Source organism: Lemur catta, chromosome 3 (genome assembly GCF_020740605.2).
Source record: "Lemur catta isolate mLemCat1 chromosome 3, mLemCat1.pri, whole genome shotgun sequence".
Lineage (NCBI taxonomy): Eukaryota > Metazoa > Chordata > Mammalia > Primates > Lemuridae > Lemur > Lemur catta.
In genome coordinates, this window is record NC_059130.1 from 97,631,962 (window position 1) to 97,652,329 (window position 20,368).

At 46.1% G+C, this 20,368-nt stretch overlaps 1 protein-coding gene across 3 annotated transcripts; it reads right to left on the reverse strand.

Moving 5' to 3' along the window:
* Positions 1–5,306: 5,306 nt before the first annotated feature.
* Positions 5,307–20,094, reverse strand: PPIE (peptidylprolyl isomerase E). 3 transcript variants are annotated; one of them, XM_045548170.1, is made up of 10 exons: positions 20,026–20,094; positions 18,933–19,031; positions 17,803–17,846; positions 17,379–17,405; positions 16,132–16,213; positions 15,506–15,606; positions 13,188–13,311; positions 9,474–9,659; positions 5,839–5,981; positions 5,307–5,622 (listed from the first exon to the last, which is right to left on the reverse strand). In XM_045548170.1, exons 4-10 carry the CDS (start codon positions 17,379–17,381, stop codon positions 5,554–5,556), a joined length of 708 nt encoding a protein of 235 aa, XP_045404126.1. In that variant the 5' UTR covers positions 17,382–17,405; positions 17,803–17,846; positions 18,933–19,031; positions 20,026–20,094; the 3' UTR covers positions 5,307–5,553. The 3 variants fall into 3 exon arrangements, with proteins under 3 accessions (XP_045404126.1, XP_045404125.1, XP_045404127.1); XM_045548169.1 differs by having other exon boundaries at positions 20,018–20,077; XM_045548171.1 differs by lacking the exon at positions 20,026–20,094 and adding an exon at positions 19,523–19,576.
* Between the last annotated feature and the right edge of the window lie 274 nt (positions 20,095–20,368).

A 20,368-nucleotide genomic window follows, 5' to 3' on the forward strand; every position in this document is an offset into this window, starting at 1 on the left:
CCCGGGTGCCCAGCAGCCCTGTCCTGTGTCTTGGGCCTGTGAGTCAAAGAAAAGGCCCCGTCCCAGGGAGTGACAGGTGGTAATTAGACTGGGTTGGGTGCGGAGGTTTGTCTCAGCCCCCACTTTTCCCGGTAACCGCTGTTCTCCTTGGAGCAGCCACTGGGAGCTGGGGTGTTTATTTGATTTCTGGCTTGCTAAGCCTGTAATTTACCTGCTGGAACAGACAGAGTCCAGCTGCCCGAACTGTGCCATTAAAAGCAGATCCTGGGCCTGTCCCATCCACAGGCACAGCCCAGCGAGGTGGAACCACCCTTGTGCCCAAGGATGTGCTTCTCTGGAGTTCACACGCTGCACCCCGAGGAGGAGCCTTGGAGGGCAGGTCTGGCAGCAGGGGTGGAGGCTGGGGCCACGCTGCAGGACAGCAGCCCCTCCACCTGGACCAGGGAGGGCCTCCGTGTGCGAGTGCAGAGGAAGACCCCCTCCCATGTACACGAGGGCGGGCCTGGCTGTCTGGAAGGTGTTAGGTTCCCCATCACTGCAGAGCTCTCAGCTGTGGCCTGGATGTAGGGAGACCTGACTTGTAGGTAGCGTCCTTCTCCTGGGTCTGTTTTCCATCAATTCTATAACAGGGAATTGGACTTGTTGACCTCCAAAGAGCCTTCAGCCAGGGAATCTATCAACATCTCCCACTGAGCTCAGAAGCATCCTCATAACCCTGAACGTGGAGCTGGGGTGGCTGTCATGAAGCAGAGCTGGCATATAACATAGAACCTAATTGCCCTTCTAGTACTTACCTAACAATTCTTTCTTCTCAACATCAAGGATTGTCTTTTAGGCAACTGTAAATCAGCCAATTATTTTGACAACTAATTTTTTATTTCACCTGGTATCTTTAGTGCTCAGCCAATGATCTGGCATAGTTAGGAGTGCGGCAGGAATGTCTGTCAAGTTACCCAGAGGTTTGTAATGTGGAGCACACCTTACCCATCAGTCAAGCTGTGCCCAAGCAGGAACCCATAGGAGCTGTGACCCTCCTGGTTCATGCAGAACTGAGAAACAGTAAGGCTTTGCCTATCTACCTGGCTGTCGGACTTCCAGCAACTTTTGCCATCCACATGGTCACCAAATGAAATCAAACAGAGGAATCCCTTGAACAGTGAAACCATTGTGAACGGACACACAAAGCCCAAGCATTTTATTCCGTAAGTTGTCTGGTTGCTGAGCCAAGCATGACAGCTGCAGTGGGCGGCCAGGCTGGCAGCACAGATACCACCACCTCCCTTTTCCTTGCCTAGGGCATGGCCTGTTGATGTGTTGCACCAGACAAGAAGGATAAACAAGGGTGGTCAGTTCAGATCACTGACGGCGATGAGAAATCAATGACAGTTGACAGGAAGGGAGGACATATACAAAAATAGGCTAAGGAGAAATGCCCAGCAGTCTTGGTACTTGCAGTGCAATACTGGCCTTGAGGCCAAGTCAGCAGAGGGTTTGTGTTTACTGTTTTCTAATGAAGGTAGGAAGTAACATGTTCTGGAAAAATTCCAAAGAAACACAAAAAGTGGCAGCATAACCAGAGTACAGATTTTTGGAGCTGGATGGATTGGAATCCTGGTTCTTCCTTTATAGAGTGGGATATTGGTTCTTTCCTCCCAAAGCTATTATAAAAATTAGATCTATACACAAACATTTGAGACATCTGGCATATAAATGCTTAACAATTGGTACTTGGTATTATTACAAGTGAATTTGCTTTTCAGTCACTTCTGCGTCCATTAAAACAAAATGTGTTCTGCAGGTGTTGGTGCCTTTATTTCAGAGTTGTGCTTTTGCCTAAAAAATCTATACATGGCATTACTTGGAGAGTAGGACTTGTATTCTCACTGCCTTTAAAGGCCTGGCAGGTGTCTCATTTGTGGCAGTGGCTGGGGCTCTAGTGTTTCCAGAGACACGGGTACCGCACATCCTGCTGAGAGGTCTGGGCCTACCAGGGCCTTGCACAGCAATCTGAATGGAGGAATTGTCCAGTGTGAAGGGGGAATTCTCGTACTACTCACAGGCAGGCCTTCTGCAACCACTTGACCTCCTTTTTAAAAAAGGCTTTTCATTTCCTAAAAACAATAGTGCAGTTTGGGAGGAAAGTGGGATATACAACAAATAAAATACAATTTAAATCACCATAGTCTTACGACTCAGATAAACACACAATATTTTGGTGACTTTATTTCTAGCCTTTTTGCTTAAGATATACATATAAATACCTATGTTTACATATTATAGATATTTTTACAAAGTTGGTATCACACTGTGCTATATAAATTGCTTTGTGATGTGCTTCCTCCACTTTAGCTTCCTGTCACCTGAACTCTCCAAGACTCCATTTTCACCACAGAAAAGTCAGTCCCATAATTCCTTCCTTGGAGGGTGGCTGCAAGGCTGCCATGACCATGACAGATGCCAGTAGCATCTGGAGATAGCTGTCAGAGGAAACTCCAGCAGTCACAGCATGGATCCTGGGGCCACTGTCCCTGGTCTCTGCCTTTGTGCAGCTGTTACGCGACCAGCACACGGATGGGCTCAACTCTGAATGAGTTAGGAAATGAATCAGCAAAAAGGAGCCCTGTCCCCTCGGTCCTGGTGCTGGAGCAATGGAGCAATAGGAGTATGGGCCTGGGAGGTCACTTGGGACAGGAGCCAAGCTGTCCTAAGGAGAGCGGCTTTGCCCTCCCAGCTGCAGCGAAGGGTCCCCACAGTGCCTCTGGCTCAAATTCCCAGATGGGCCAGAGCCCTCCTGAGGCAACAGGGGGCTGCTGTTGCATCGTGAGTGGCTGAAGCAGGCGGTCAGACTGCTGGGCACGCTGCTCCTCAGGCTCTGGGGCCTTCCAGCTTGGCAGGTAGGACTCTGTTCCCTATGTCTCCCCACAAGGGTCCAGGCCAATGATGGGGACCACGACTGTGTCTTCCTCCAGAGCCTTGGGCCCCAGCTGCCATAGATTGAGGCCAGAGCCCAGCACACCTCCTAGGATCCTATTACTGCTGGGGAGGGACAGGCCAAGCTTCCAGTCCTAGCTCTGCCACACCACCTTAGGTGACCTTTGGCAGTCACGTCACCTGAGCTCTGGTTTACCTGTGCAGGGCTCCAGTGTGGGTTCAATGAGATAACATCTATGAACACCAGGTAGAGCACGGGGAGAGGAGTTGGCACCCAGTGATTCCAAACCTGCTGAGCTTTCCGAACTGCCCACTGGCCTCCACTTCCCCAGGCTGTCAGGGAGGAGCAGAAAGTGACAAGGTCATCGTCACAGGAGTCCATCCTCCTGTGGGAGGCTGGTTGTGCTAAGCTCCTCAGACACAGCCTCTCTTGGTTCCTGTAGAAGCCCTGGGTCAGTGCTATTGTCCCCAGCTTCACAAATGCCTGCCCTAACACTTGTGACTGACCTCTGATGGCCACAGTTTGCACTGTGGCTCTGTCCTTTGAGGGTCTCTTTTGTGAGCTCCACAGAGGTCAGGCGGAACTATGTGGTACTTCCCAGCACGTGGAGTCAGAAACAGACAACTGTAGCAGAAGGAGCTCGGAGAGTCCAGTTGGCACACGGTAGCCAGAGATAAAGCCAGAATGTCACCATCCCTCGGCAGGAGCTATCCTGGGTCATCTGGCCACCCAGGCTGGCAGGCCTCTCCTGCCTCGTCTAGATCTCAACTCAAGATGTGAAAGCCCAGTGGATTTGGAACAGTCTGAGTAACCCAACCCACAGGGAGGTGTCCAGCAGGGACACCAGGCCTCCAGGGCTCAGTCCCTGCTCAGAGCCTTCAGCAGATGAGGGATTCTTTAAAGCCACCTGGCTGAGCAGTGTCTGGAAAGGAAGAGGGAGAAGCCAGCCTGGCTCCAGCTCCAAGCAGTGGCTGCACACAGGAGGGCCAGACTGTGAGCTCAGCAGAGGGTGGGGCCATTTGTTCTGTTCAGTGGTTGGCAAACTTTTTCCATAAAGGCTCAGATCGTAAATATGTAAACATTTGGGCTTTGGGACTGTGGTGGTTAATTTTATGTGTCAACTTGGCTAGGCCATGGTACCCAGTTTTTGGTCAAATGGTCCAGATGTTGCTATGAAGGTATTTTTTAGATGGATTAACGTGTAAGTCAGGGCTGGGCACGGTGGCTCACCCTTGTAATCCTAGCACTCTGGGAGGCCGAGGTGGGAGGATCACTTGAGCTCAGGAGTTCAAGACCAGCCTGAGCAAGAGGGAGACCCCGTCTCTACTAAAAACAGAAAAAATGAGCCGGATGTGGTGGTGCTTGCCTATAGTCCCAGCTACTCAGGAGGCTGAGATAGGAGGATCACTTGAGCCCAGGAGTTTGAGGTTGCTGTGAGCTAGGCTGATGCCACGGCACTCTAGCCCGGGTGACTGAGTGAGACTCTGTCTCAAAAAAAAAAACAAACAAAAAAACAAAAGTAAGTCAACAGAGTAACTAATGTGGGCAGGTCTCACCCAATCAGTTGAAAGCCTTTGAAAAAAGACTGAGGTCACTGGAGGAAGAAATTCTGTCTCCAAACTGCCTTTTGACTTGAACTGCAACATCAGTTTTTTCCTGTGTCTCCAGCCTTCTGGTCTGTCATGCAGATGTCAGACTTGCCAGTCCCCGCAACCACGTGAGCTAATCCCCTAACATAAATCTTCCTATATACACATCCTGTCGGTTCTGTTTCTCTGGAGAACTCTAATACAGGACCACACGGCCTCTGTTGCCAACTACTCAACCCTGCTGCTGTAGTGAGAAACCAGCCATAGAAAATACATAAACAAATGGATGTGGCTGTGTTCCAATAAAACTTTATTCACAAGGACAGGCAGTAGGCTAGATTAGGCCCATGTAGTTTGCTGACCTCCTGTCTCCTGACAAGTAAGCATAATACCTTGTACAGAGAAGGCACTTTGAGTTATAAAACATCATTTAAAAAAATCTGTAGAATGAAGGTGAACAAATAAACAAATGAATCATTGAGACTGATCAGTACACTTGCCGGCTGTAAGACTGGCAGCTGGGTTTAAGGGCAGAGGCAGCTGCAGACGGGACTTTCCCACTTTCCCACTATCTTTGATTTCCATTGTCCTGACACGGTCTGACAAGGGTATCTGCGTGAAGATATATCATTTGGCATCCAAGGGGATTGGCCCAAGGGAGGAAATAAAAGCTATGAGGAAGAGGCTATGCGCTACCCACTTGCCAGCTTGCCTCAGGGGGACAGCTTAGCCACAGAGACGATCTCTGACAACTCCCGGGAACTATTAATAGCTGGAAGCAGCAGTACAAGAACTAGGATTTATTTTAGCAAAGACAATGTTCAAGAGCCCAGGACAGACCCAGCAGCAAATGCTGGGAAAAGCCGGTAGCCACGTATAGCCTGCCCATGGCTCTGGGGCCCACAGCCACGCTTGGGAAAAGTCCAGGCTATGCCGGCAGAGGAGCTGCTCCAAGTTGACCCTGAGGAAGGACTCATGGCACAAACATTGCCTGCTTCAAACAGCTGAGGCTGGCAGCAGAGAAAGCATCTCTCACACAAACTCCCCACAGTCCGCGACGATCACCTTCTGCTTTGGCTTCCCGTCCTTGCTGCCCTGGGCCTTCGTGGGCAGAACAGACATCAGGGGAGTGAGTGGGGAGAATAAATAGTGGCTTAGGGACACCCACGCCCACCCTGGAACCTGGGCAGAAGCAGCCCCTTCTCCTGGAAGCAGCCTGGCCCACATCTCCCAGGCTGCAGAGCGCCCTCTCCAGCCCTCCCACAGGCTGTGCACCAAGGGCCCAGGCGAGGAGGAGGCCTGTTCCCAGCCACATACCTCAATCTGTCGCAAGACATCCAGGCCCTCGGTGACCTCTCCAAACACCACGTGCTTGCCATCCAGCCAGTCTGTCTTGTCACATGTCAGGAAGAACTGGGAGCCATTGGTGTTTGGGCCAGAGTTGGCCATGGAGAGTAGGCCTGGGGGAGAGTATGACCATGTCAGCTCCCCAACCCCTAGCAACCAACCCTTAAAGGACATCTGTGCAGTGTTGACAGCCCTTCAGCCAGGCAGGCTCAGACTGTGGGCTGCTCACAGACCATGCAGATATGGCCACTTGTCTTTCACTCAATTAATAGTCAGTGAAATGGGACGAGCAAGGTTATTTCAATCATTTTATACTGGTTTGTTCTTTCATTGGCTCACACCTGTAATCCCAACACTTTGGGAGGCTGAGGCAGGAAGATTGCTTGAGGCCAGGAGTTCAAGACCAAGCTGGGCAACACAGCAAGACCCTGTCTCTACAAAAAAGTTAAAAAATTAGCCAGGTGTGGTGGCTCATGCCTGTAATCCCAGCTACTCAGGAGACTGAGATGGAAGAATCATTTGAGCCCAGAGTGTTCGAGGCTGCTGTGAGCTATGATTGTGCCACTGCACTCCAGCCTGAGCGACAGAGTGAGACTCTGTCTCTTAAAAAAAAGAAAGAAAAAAGAAAAAACAAAGAGTATACTTTGTAACCAGGCCCCTGTTAAGCCCTGAGAACACTGATGAGCAAGACATAGTCCTAAAAGACAGTGGAAAAAGAGTCATTCAAAAGGTAATTGTGCTATGAAAGCTATGACATAGTGAAGCCCAGTGACACAGACATTTGTGTGGGGAACGGAAGCATGAAGCAGTCACGTAAAGGAATGCATGCGTGTGTGTGTGTGTGTGTGTGCGTGCACACCAGAGATGACCGGACATATGGTGACACAGGAGAGGAGTAAAGGATGACTCCTAAGTTTCTAACCAAGCAGCTAAGTAGAAGGTGGTGTCATTTACCGAAACAGGTAAGAGGGAGAGGAACAGTTTGGAGGAGAAGGCAAGAATTATTTTGGACATGTGAGGTTTGAGATGCTCCTGGGGCATCCAGCAAAGACAACAGGCAGGCAGCTGGGCAGGAGCCTGGAACCTCCAGAAATCTGAATGTGGTTTTTTTTCTGTAGTTGTTTTTTACAGATGGGGTCTGGCTATGTTGCCCAGGCTGGAGTGCAGTGGGTATTTGCAGGCATGATCACGATAGCCTCAAACTCCTGGGCTAACGCAAGCCTTCTCTCTCAGCCTCCCAAGTAGCTAGGCCTATAGGTGTGCGCCACTGCACCCAGCACTGAGTGTTTTTTATTATCAGGTATATTGTGGGGTGCCACTGGCATTTAGTGGGTGGGGACCTGGAATGCTAGAAGCTCTACGGTGTCTTACACAATGAATTGTCCCATATACCTTGGTGTTTCAAATGTCGTACCAGATAACAGTGAGTGTAGGTGAAAAATGTGTTTACAATTACCTGCACCTAAAACCTAATTTCATTATGCATATAACCTCAAAGTTTTGGAGGTTTGTTTTGTTTTTTTGTGAAATCTTCTAGGAATGCAACTATTATATACATCAACAGAATGTTATTCTTTAATCTGGAATCTAACCAACTTTATCTACCATTTCACAAAATCTTGTCACCAACAGCAATACTGCTCACATTACCCAAGTTGCAGGTGGGTACACCTGCCTGCATTCCTATTTGCTGCATCTGAACACATCTGAATAACTCCCTTTGTCTTCTGGCATAGTTGTGCTGGAACATTTACATCCAGAAACATGTTTTCTTTTATTACAACTTACTTTCCTTTGATGGTCTTCCCTATTAGTTATGGAATAATATTGATTTTTAAGATAATTAAGGCCAGCGCGGTGGCTCACGCCTGTAATCCTAGTACTCTGGGAGGCCAAGGCAGGTGGATCGCTCGAGGTCAGGAGTTCGAGACCAGCCTGAGCAAGAGTGAGACGCCGTCTCTACTAAAAATAGAAATAAATTATCTAGCCAACTAAAAATATATATACAAAAAATTAGCTGGGCATGGTGGCGCATGCCTGTAGTCCCAGCTACTCAGGAGGCTGAGGCAGTAGGATCGCTTAAGCCCAGGAGTTTGAGGTTGCTGTGAGCTAGGCTGATACCACGGCACTCAATCTAGCCCAGGCAACAGAGCGAGACTCTGTCTCAAAAAAAAAAAAAAAAAAAGATAATTATGTAGGTAGGTGGGATTTATCATCTGTGCATTTCACAGTTTGGCATAGTAAAGAGGGGTACTATTAATACAAACTGTCAGTTAGAAAAGGGGGGTATTGGGTAACAGGTTTCTATGGAGAACAAAAGACTGAGCTCAGAGCCACTTCAATGCTTAAGGGCTAAAAAAAGGAGGAGGCAGGAAAGGCTGACCAAGTAGCCAGTTAGATAAAAGGAGACCAGAATAGGGAGGAGTCCCGCCAGCCAGGTGGAGGAGGATTCACGAAGCACAGGGTCAGTACAGGGTGATCATCCCAAATCTGAAAATCTAAAATTCGAAATGCTCCAAAATCCGAAATATTTTGAGCACCAACAACATGCTCAAAGGAAATGCTCATTGGAGAGTTTTGGATTTGGGGTGCTCAATCACCCCAAATGTAAGTATAATATAAATGTTCTAAAATCCAAATAAATCTGAAATCCAAAACATATCTGGTCCCAAGCATTTTGTATAAGGGATACCCCACTTGCATCTGAAATGCTGCTGGGAGGTAGGATAAGATGAAGGCCAAAAATTGCCTATTAGCAAGATGGAGGCTGTGGCCATCTTCAGTGAGAGCAGTTTTAATGGTAAAGTGGGGCTAGAAGGGCTTAGAGAGAACAAAGGCAGCAAGTCTATGCCCTTTTCCAAGCAGTTTTACTAAAAAGGGGACCAGAGGCATGGGTGATAGCTGGAGGGGGAAACAAGAGTCCAAGGATGACTTTTGTTAAGATTGACACCTCATACTTCTACACTGATGGGCTGATCTAGCAGAGCAGGGGAAATGAATTACACCAGGTAGAGGGGGACAACTGCAGAAGCCAAGTTCCTAAGTAGACAAAAGGGATGGGATCCAGGGAACAAGCGGAGGGGCTGGTCTCAGGGAAAACAGCTTATCCCTGCAATTGGAGGGAAGTCGGAGCACGCAGGCGTGGAAGCATCAGATGAGGGAGAGGATGATATGGAGGCTTTAGGCACATAGCTCTCATCTCTGATCGGGTTCGAGCATCAACCAGAGAAATCTAAACTCTGCTCAGGCTGCCCAGGGCCCCCTAAAGAACTGTAGTCATAAACTCCAAGCGAGATCATTCAGTATAATTTTGTGTTTTCCTCTAGCTGCTGGGGAACCAACCACTGAGATTTTACCAGGTAAGTCTGACAGGAGGGGGGCAGGAAGTGGTGGGATTGAGGGCAGGAGAGAGAACCTACAATGGCAGACCACAGAACCTGCTAGTCCACCCTACCGAGGCTATTCCTCTGCCCAGTAGCTGGGTCTCCGGCAGACTCCATCCCTCCAGTGAAAACCACAGCCCGTCCCCCCATCCTGCATGGCCACTCCACCCCGGCCCAGCCTCACTCGTCACCACACACTGATCCACACTGATCGGCTCCTACCTGGGCCTGTGTGCTTGAGGATGAAATTTTCGTCATCAAACTTCTTCCCGTAGATGGACTTGCCCCCGGTGCCGTTGTGGTTTGTGAAATCACCGCCCTGGCACATGAACTGGGGGATGATGCGGTGGAAGCTGCTTCCCTTGAAGCCGAAGCCCTTTTCATGGGTGCACAGGCAACGGAAATTCTCTGGGGTGGGGAAAGGAAAAAGTGCTGAGGTTAAAGTACAGAACAAAAAACAAATGAACCTCTGAGAAACTGTGTTTTGTTTAATGTTTTTATTTTCATTTTAAAATAAGTGATGCTCATTATAAACCTTTGTGATGCTGACCTCTTAAAGGACTACAGGGGATTCAGTTCAGCATAGTAAAGATGGGTACTACAAGACACCAGTTAGAAAAAGGGGGCATTAAAGAAGGAGGATTGAAAACACACATTCTAGCTCTGCTCCCTCCCAAAACCACACTAAATTGGTGGTAGAAAACTCTGGGCCATGTGTGGTGGCTCACGCCTATAATCCTACCACTCTGGAAGGCCAAGGCAGGAGGATTGCTTGAGGCCAGGAGTTCCAGACCAGCCTGAGCAAGAGTGAGACCCTGTCTCTACCAAAACTAGAAAAATTAGCCGGCTGTGGTGGCGCATGCCTATAGTCCCAGCTACTCAGGAAGCTGAGGCAGAAGGATTGCTTGAGCCCAGGAATTTGAGGTTGCAGTGAGCGATCATGATGCCACTGTACTCTTGCCCGGGTGACTGAGCAAAACCCTGTCTCAAAAAAAAAAAGGAAAAGGCAAGAAAATCCAAAGGATCTTGGAAGAAAACATATGGGCAAATCTTCATGACTTTGGATTTAGCAATGATTTCTTAAATATGACATGAAAAGCATAAATACAAGAAAAAAAAGATAAATTATATTTCATCAAAATTTAAAATAATATGTACATCCAAGGACCCTATTAACAGATTGAAAGGTAACCCACAGAATGGGAGAAAATATTTGCAAATCATATCTGATAAAGGTTTCATATCCAGAATATATAACAAACTCCTATAATTCAACAAAAAGAAAACAATCCAGTTAATAAATGTGTCAAAAAGTTGTCCAAATAAGATATACAAATGGCCAACAGCACAGGGAAAGATGGATGCTCAACATTATTAGTCATTAGGGAAATATAAACCAAAACCACAATGAGATACCACCTCACATCTGTTGGAGAAGATGTGGAAAAATTGGAACTCATACATGGCTGGTGGAAATGTAAAAAGGTCCAGCTACATTGGAAACAGGTTGGCGATTTCTTAAAAAGTTAACTGTAGTATTATCGTATGACCAAGCATCTCCACTCCTAGGTATATACCCCAGTGGATCGAAAACAGGGATTTAAACACATACCCGAATGTCCACAGCAGCATTATTCACAATGGCCAAAAGGTAGAAACAATGTTCAGGTATAAAATATTATATATACATACAATAAAATGTTATTCACCCATAAAAAGAAATGAAGCACTGATACATGCTACAATGTGGATGAACCTTGAAAACATTATGCTATGTGAAATAAGCCAGACATAAAAAAGGACAACTATTGTATAATTCCATTTATATGAAAAATCTAGAATAGGCCAATTCACAGAGACAGAAAAATGAGAGTTTACCAGAAGTTGGGGGGGTAGTTATAGGAAAATGGAGAGTTATTGTTAAAGCAATTAAAAAATGGGTACAGAGTTTTTATTTAGAGGGATTAAAAAAAATTGAAAATAGTGTGAATGTAATTAATGCCACCAAATTGTACACTTAAAAATGGTTACAACAGCCAAAAAATAAATTTAAAAGGGGGAGGAAAGAAGAGACAATAGCAACAAAAATTTTTGAAAGTTAGAAAACAAATAGATGAAGTTATAGCTGATAGCAGATATGAGAAAGGTGAATTGTAAGCTGGTAAAAGCAAAGAAGCAACTCAATTCACACTATGAAATCTCAGATACAAGGGTGGAGTTAATCCTAAAACCACTGAGTCTGGCTGAAATCCTCTTTAAGAAAGTAGTTAATCCCTGGATCCTCTCCCTGATTCTGCAGCTGGGGGCTGCCCCTTCCCCACCCTGGCAGCCAGCTGGAGGTCTACTCTTTGGTAGGGTAAAGCAGAAGGCCTCTGGACTAGGCCACCCTACACATGCCTAAGGGTTGAGGTGCCATAATGACAAATGGAGATTAAGGGAAAGTTTATACACTGAATGTTGAGGCATTAACTTGCCTCTATCTCCCCTGACCAACAAGGCCAACAGCTGGATGTAGAGCCTCCAGCAGGAGGATCTGGAAGAGAATCAAGATCACATAGAAAACTATGCAAATGTAAAAACAAGGCAATTAGCAACTCCAGGCAAAACTAAATGCTGTGCCTGAAAGGAAGTTATCATACTACGCTTACATTGTTAAAATGATCTATGACTTAACCAAAATTATGGTAACTATATAGGGAAGATGAGGGGGCATGGAAGGGGATTATAAAAAACTGATTTCATATCTTTGGAAGTGGGAAGTCAAAAGATAATGTCCCATACGGAAAAACCAGGAAGCAGAAATATAAACCTGTTACCTCCGAACATGGAAGAAAAAAACCAAAAGAGCTAAGAGTTGAAATCAGCTGTCTCTGAGTTGCAGCAAATGGTGCCAGCGGTGGGGCACGGGGATAGCACCAGAGGACTTGTTTGTTCCAAACAAGCTTTGGGAAAATGAATTCACTCTTTAAACTGTATGTCTAGATAATAATAAACTTTAAATTAAAGAAGAATAAATAAAAGTCAATATTTAACAAACTAGAAAGAATACTCAAGAAACAGCACTAGTTACTTCTAGAGCTCAGGACTGGATGTAGAGAAGGGAAAAAGACTTAAGTTTTCAATTCATTGCTTTCAGTATTACTAGAATATATATATATTTTACCATGAATATATTATTTACTTATATTATTTATTTATTTATTTATTTATTCATTTTTATTTCAAAATATTAAGGGGATACAAATGTTTTTGTTACATGGCTTGAGTCAGGGCTATAAGTGTGCCCATCACTTGAATAGTGTTCATTGTGCCCGTTAGGTAGATTTTTGCCCCTCCCTTCCTCCTCCCATTGATTTGTATTCTTTTTAAAAAAGTATTATTAAAAAAGAGTAGGCCGGGCGCGGTGGCCCATGTCTGTAATCCTAGCACTCTGGGAGGCCGAGGCGGGTGGATCGCTTGAGGTCAGGAGTTCGAGACCAGCCTGAGCAAGAGCGAGACCCCGTCTCTACTAAAAAATAGAAACAAATTATCTGGCCAACTAAAAATACATATAGAAAAAAAAAAAAAATTAGCCGGGCATGGTGGCACATGCCTGTAGTCCCAGCTACTCGGGAGGCTGATGCAGTAGGATTGCTTAAGCCCAGGAGTTTGAGGTTGCTGTGAGCTAGGCTGATGCCATGGCACTCACTCTAACCCGGGCAACAGAGTGAGACTCTGAAACAAACAAACAAACAAACAAAAAAAAAGAGTAAGCCAGCACCTATAAGGCTTTAAAAATGCCTGCTCTGACTCATCTGTTACTAGATCTGAGATGCCTCAAATCAACTTAGGTCAGAAATAATGTCAAGGGCACAGGACTGAGGCAGCAAGAGCCTTGGGAAGGCTCACTGCTTAGCCACCAGCTTCCTGCCATCCTTACCACAGAGCCCTGCTCACCTGCTGTCATGGGCACGACATCTGAACGCAGGAGCATTTGGATGCGGCCAGCTGGCTTGTTCCCGATCTTGATGTCCATGTACACCTGAGGATTTGAGCGGGCCTTTTTTGCAGTGGGCTCTCCCTAGGTGGAGAAGAAACTGCTAGGTTAGAGAGAACTCTCTGACTCCCCAAGTAGGAGTGCAAGTATTCCTCTGTACACATACTCAGAACCCAATTCCAGTGAGCAGGCTGCAGCAAGGTGCCGACAGGGAAGGCCTCGGGCCCTGACGGGGCTGCAGGAGGCAGAAGCCATGGCCACAGCACCTACCTGGACATCAGTGACCAGAGACCCCAGCACTATCTGACTGGAGGCCGCCCCCAACACCATATGTCATCTCAGCAAGCTCACCCTCAGACACATCAGCTCACTTCCCCCGCCCCTGCAGTCCCGGAACAGCACTTTCCTGGCCCACGATAAACCACTCTCAAGGTCTTCAAACCTCAGTTCAAGCCCACTGTGCCCCTAGTTATGTGAACTCATTCACGTACCACCACCTCCTCCCTCTACGCTCAGCCCTGCATATTCCCAGCCTGGCTTCGCAGGCCCTCTTGCTTGGGCCTAAGTGCTCAGAAGACAACGGAGGAGGTCGGGCCTGCTTTGTGCTCCAAGTAGATAAGACTAAGCAGAGGATAAAGACATTTGACACAACTGCCACATTTACTCCAATAAGAAAAGTCAAATGTTATTAACTTGCTTGTGATTCAGTTTAACAAACGTGCTGAAGTGTCATGCTGGGCACCGAGGATACTAATACTACTATTTGCTGCTAATAACAGCAGTAGCTCAGTAGTAGCAGCAAATACTCACATAGCACTTATCATGTAACCTGCCCAAGGTCACGAAGGTGGCAAATGGTGAGCTGGAATTCACACCTAAATCACTAATCCCCCTCAAGTCCACACTCGTAATCATATTACTCCACATTTTTATTAATAAGATGCATAATACAAGGCCCCTATCCGCACAGAATTTACTGCCTAGAAAAGGAAGGGCAATAAGCACTTAAGTAGCCTGTGCAAAAGCCAAGATGCACTCGGAAATACAAAGCATGGTTTCATCAGAGTGCCAAGTGAGGACGGCACCATGGAGAGGTAGGAATCGAGAATGGCAAGGTGGACAGGGTCAGGCACGGGGAGAGCCCCTCCTGGATTTCCTCCTAGGAGACAGGTGATGGGGAGCTGAAAAGTTCTGAGCAGGAGAGTTAACAATTGGACATGTGATTTAGAAAGACCATTCTAGCTATCTTTATGAAAGACTGGAGGAGAGCAAGACTGCAGCCAGAAGGCTGGCCAGAAAGCTACTGCAATTATCTGAATGAGAGACAAGAGGCCAAATTGGGACAATGGCACAAACAGGCTTCAAGGCAGATTTAAGAGAAAAATGTATTGGCTCCACCTTAAAAGAGGGGTCCAGGATGATCTACAGGGAGTCTTCTGACTATGATGGCCACTTTATGCATTCTGCTTTGCATCCAAATTTCTGACTTGGGTCAATGTGTGGATGGATGGTGGCAAATTAACCAAGATTGAGAACACAAGAAGACAGGATCAGAGAGGAGAAGGAATCCATTTTAGACAACTTTAAGCTGCCTGTGAGTCTTGCAGGCAAAAATCTCAGAAGCTCAGGACTAGAAACAGAGACTATGAAAGTCAATGACAGCGGAGGAGAGGCTGCAGAATATCAGAAAGTGACTGCTACTGTCTCAGCAGAGAGCAGAGAGAAGCTGTGAGCCAAGAAAGAAATACAGAAGAATGACAGCATTAACCAGGTGGCCAGAGGAGGGGAAGACTGAGAAGCAGTGGTCAGAGAGCTATGCCGAGAGTCGGAAGGAAGTGCCATGTGGGTTCTCTTAGCAAGGGAGAACCCCGAGTCTTCCTAAGGTGAGCAGGCTGAAGGGAAGGCACCCCCACCCTCTTCTATCTCTCCTGTTAGACAGGAATAGGAAGACCATGAGCCTAGTGCCAAACTCTTCGGTGAAGAAAGGGGACTGATCAAGACGAGTGAAGAGGAGCACTTTCACTTCTTCCTCATCACAAATCTGTACCTGGGCAGAGCGGAGACACTCACTATGTAGAACACAAAACAGGTGAGAGACCCAAAGCTCTTCCCTTTAATTCAGTCAATAGTGTCTTTACCAAAATACTAAGAGTTCATTATTCACTCTCTCTGCTTTTGTATACATATGTTTGCAAATTTCCATGACAACTTTTATAAAAAACGGTCCCCTGTGGAAAGGGGCAACCTGTCCTCTGGAAGCTCGAGCCTTCACTCTCACCTCCTGGGTTTCTGCCTTGGGAGGCTCTGACCCTTCTTCCTCTTTATTCTCTTCAAGCGTCTTCCCAGAAAACTTCTTCAACCAGTCATCATCTGACCAAACTGAAAGGAAAGAACCAAACAAATGTTAATAAATTTAAGCTATCAGCGTGAATTGAAAAGTAGCTGCTTTGGTCAGCAAAGTAGAAGATACTATGTGGTCCTCTCGGCCAGGGGATTCCCTTTGAGAACTCCCTAGGGTGAAGAAGTCCCAACGGGGAATGTCAGCCCTGAAGTCCCCTCTCAGCAGGGCTAAGGGAAAACGCTATGCCAGAGGCAAAGGAATAGCCCTTGCCAGTTCCAACACTAGAAGGAGCCCCAGGAATGGAGTGCTGATAAACTGGTCAAGATAAGGGAGCAAAGAGGGTTTCTCTCATAATACAAAGTTCCTCTGGCTTTGCTGAGAAACTCAAACTCTTTTTGTTTGCCCGCAAAGGTGGTGCACGCCCTTGCCAATGTGAATCACCCTTTATTCCTGCCCACCAGGAAGCAGCACTTAGCACCTACTTCTAAGTAAACAGGGATAAAAATGCAACTAAGGCCAAACTGCAGGACAGGACAGGGAATCTGTGAGCTGCTCCTACTTGCCTGGTCTGGAAGAGCCTTCCTTAATTCTCATTGGTTTGGCCAAATTGACACGAATTGTTCGTCCAAAGAGCTCTGATTCATTCTGAAAAAAAATGGAAAATCCAGCTGCTCTAACTGTTAGGTTAAAAGAGAGACACTTAGCCTTTTATTTATTTCTAGGACGTTTGTCCTCTCTTAATCCCTGAGCCCCTGACAGCAAGCTATGTACCCATCACAAAGCAGCCTATGGCTTACTGGGAACTTCCTCCCTTGAGCCATCGCACACCGGCTTTCTTGCAATGCCAGCAGACAAAGACCTGTACCACCAAAAGGAACTCTGGGTTCAGAGTGCTCTGAAATTACAAGGATAATGCAGTTTCCCAATAGCTAGTTCACCTTCAAAAGTAAGGATCAGCTTTGAAATGGTGAAAAATGATCTCTTTCTGACAGCTGAGGAATATGTTTGGTGAATGTGTAATACAGAACAGAGAACAAAGGAGAATCGTATTATCCAGAGATAACTGAAACCAGGAAAGGTCACTTCATGTGTATTCACTTATGGCAGTGATGAAAATTTCATGGTAAAAAGTGAAAATTAAAAAAAGCTTGGGACTTTAGTGTAAGGATACTGAAAATAATGAAAATAAATTTATTACAAATAATCACACTTAACTATGCAACAATTTGTAGAACAAAGATGTAACAGATGCTGACTAGTTTGAGGTATTTTTTCCAACAAAATTCTATCAACAGTATGATATGCTATCTTTGCACTTCATATCAGACATGAAAATTAAAAGGATCTCAAGGAGGGCACAGATACTAAAGAGTGGCATCATTTTTCCCAAGAACATTTCCAGGATATGCAAATCATTTGTATCAGTGATTTGCACATACCATTATCTTCACTAAATTTCTCTTCTTAGGTGTTAACTGGTCGGAAACTTCACGAAATCCTGCCTCTTTTGCAAAATATGCACTTTCATTGTGCAATAAATTTACCTTGTGTTTGCAATTTACTATCTTAGACACAGGGCAGCCAGTGAGAGACTGGCCAACAAGGATGATTAGGACTTGCATCACTGTTAAATGTGAAAGGATTTATAAGTGATTGATTCACACTGAATATTTTCACATGTTGACAATTTTTACTTCCCCATGCAACTCTGTATTAATAACTGTGAAGATTTAGAAAAACAACATATGAATAAGGACCCTCTGTACCACCAAAAAGCAACTTCAGTTAGAATGAGGATTTCCCACCATACCATGTTGTCGATAGCTGCTGCAGCATCCTGCCAAGGAAAGACAAGGTAAAAGTTTAGGCTTGCAGCCAAATGCTTCTTGTAGCGTCTAAACACATACTCAGTAGTAAAAAAACAAAAACCAAAAACACCAGGAAAATGTCACTTCACACTTCTTGTAGTGCAGGAATTTGCCATCTAGTTGAAGGCATAAGAAATAATCAGTGCTGCCAGGCAAGAATACTCAACGAACAGGGCCTGGCAGAAGGTCTGAGACGTTATTCACATTCTACAGTCTGATTATGTGAAAGAAACTTTCTTTCAAACACCATTTCTGGTCTGGATGCATTAGACTAAGGCCCAGAAACCTAACCAAATGGAGAACAGCTTCCTCAGTAACAATAACACAAACCAAAGATTAAATACAAGCAGCACAGACTTTTCTCACCTCTGCCAACTCAAATTCAACAAAAGCAAATCCTCGGTGCTTTTCTGCAAAAAGGAAAAAAGAAAGTAATTACCATGTGGTGCAATGGGAAGAAACACGACGGTAACAAAGAAAGTGTAATCAGTTACATGCCATATCCAGACACCAGAAATTCCACCCAATTACTGTTTAGGAAGAAGGAATCTCATTCTTTGATTCTTCTTAAAAAAGATTTTAAGCAATAAATTGTTTTTTAGTGGACATAGCTAAATAATGAACTATATTTTTAATCTTTAAAATAAGCATTCAATTCTTCTACCAAAGCCACACTTAAACTTTAAACATTAACCTGGCAAGGCAACTAGAAAAATGAAGTCATTTAACCTAGCAATTATTCACAAAATATCCATTTTGTGAATCAATCATTCATAAAGCACGAATCCTAAAGCCTGAAGGATACTCAGTCTTTAACCTCAGGAAAATGCTGATCTAACTGGAAAGGCCAAGCACAACAGTGTTAATTATAGAACTTGGAGCCTAGAAGGGCCCTTAGAAAGCCAATATAACCTCATTGGTTCTGCAAATAAAAATTCCTTAGGCCCAGTGAGTTCAAAGACTTTGCTAACAATCATATGCAAGGCTGATGATAGAGCTGGGCCTAAAACGACAATCTTAAAAATGACAACAAAGCTAAAATAGAATACTGAGCTATAACTGTAATAAGAATTAAAGGAAAACCCATCCAGCTGTGAAGAGGCCAAGGCCCCCACTGTGGGGCCAGGCTTTCCTGCTGCCTCATTTAATAGCACAGCTGTTAAGAAGGGAGCTGGTGGGATAAAGTACTCAGCAGGTAGCTTGAAAAAACAGGTGTCGATGTAGTTCAAAATCCATCTTCCTATTGGTCTATTGAAAAATTTCTTATCTCAAACCCAAGAGATGGAGAGACTCTGCAAAATATTTACAGCTGACAACCACATGGCCTCAGAACATTTCTTTTGCATCAAGATCACCGTCATGCTGACCAGGCACCTGCATGAACTGTCTTATACTGCATACTAACCATATTTAGAATTGTGATGTGACTTTAATTTTTTTTAAGTTCTTTTCCTAGAAGGAGGATTCTAAACATGAGAGATATCAAAAGAACTCACCTGTTTCATAATCCAAAGGAATTTGAATATCTGTGATGTCTCCAAAAGGAATAAAAGCAGCATGAAGAACTTTGTCATCCACCTCCTCTGCCAGCCCACCTGCAAATAAGACAAAGGCCTTCTGAGCTATTGTCCTCCATACTCTTGCAGAATTCCCTGCAGCCTGGTTAGCATGTTAGCCAAGGGAAGGGAAAGGATACTTCAATCCAGTTCTTTGGGTACACATTCTCCCCTCTCTCATCGACTGCCCACTCATGAAACACACACTTCTCTTCACCCATCTTTCAGCCCTCATCTTTCCCCAGGATTACTGCAATAGGTTCATAAGTGGCCTCGCTGCCTTCATTCCCTCTATCAATTCCACGAAGCCAACTAGAATGACATTGGCAAAGTGCTGATTTTTGAACTCATCACTTCTCCGCTTAAATTCCTTCAAAGATTTCCCACTGCCTTCAGGATAAAGTGCAAACTTAGTAACAGTTTCTACACCTGGAGCTAACATTTTCCAGCTTTTTTCACTTTGCTTCCCCAATTCCCTGGGTTTCCCGAAAAATGAGCCACTTGCCCCCAAGTGTCAGGCCATTTCACACCTTTGGGCTTCCGCTCCAGCTAACTCTTGCTCATCAGCTCCAGCGTCACAGTATCCGGAAAGTTTGCCCTCACCTCTCCCGATGGATGGGTCACTTCTCCCCGCACCCAGGCCCATGTTATCATCGCCCACTCCCACCACAGCGCTTATCAAAGTGTGCTAATGAGGTTATTCCCACTTTTTTCTGGCTAGTCTGGGAACTCCTCCTTTTAGGGCAGGGACTGGGGCTGAGCCGTCGCTGCAGTGAATGTCTATAAAATGAATGGGAGCGAGGATGTGGAAGGCCCTAATATTGCTCTACCACTCCTCCAGACCCTATTGAAGGTTAGCGGGCTAGGAAGGAAGCCGGAATGATCTTTACGTCTTGGGCTTGTGGCAAAGTGATACAGCCCCAAGACTCGGCCTTGACAGCTACTCGCCGCCTTCCCGGTCCCCGCAGCGACCCACTCGGAGACTCGGTTCGCCCAGACTCCGCCTAGCGCCCGCGCCTGCTCACCCACGTACAGCACTCGCTTGGTAGTCGCCATCTTGCTCCGGCGCTCTTCCGCCGGAAGCCGGCGCTCGGCCCGCCCATCCCCGTATCCCCGCCCCCCGGGCCTCGCCCGGCCTTCACAGCACCGCGCTCGCAGGCCCCGCCCAGCCCTGCTGCGTAGACCCGCGTCCCGCTGCAGGGAGCGTCCAGCGCCGGGCGAGGGGCGCGGTGCTGGACCGAGGGGCGTTATCCCAGCGCGCCCAGTGCTCGCCGTGTTGTGGGGAGCAAACCGTGGCCAAATAAACCAGGGTGTTATCGGCAAATGGTAAACTGCAAATAATCTAAGGTCTGCGGGCCGCCCAGCTCGCCGGTTTT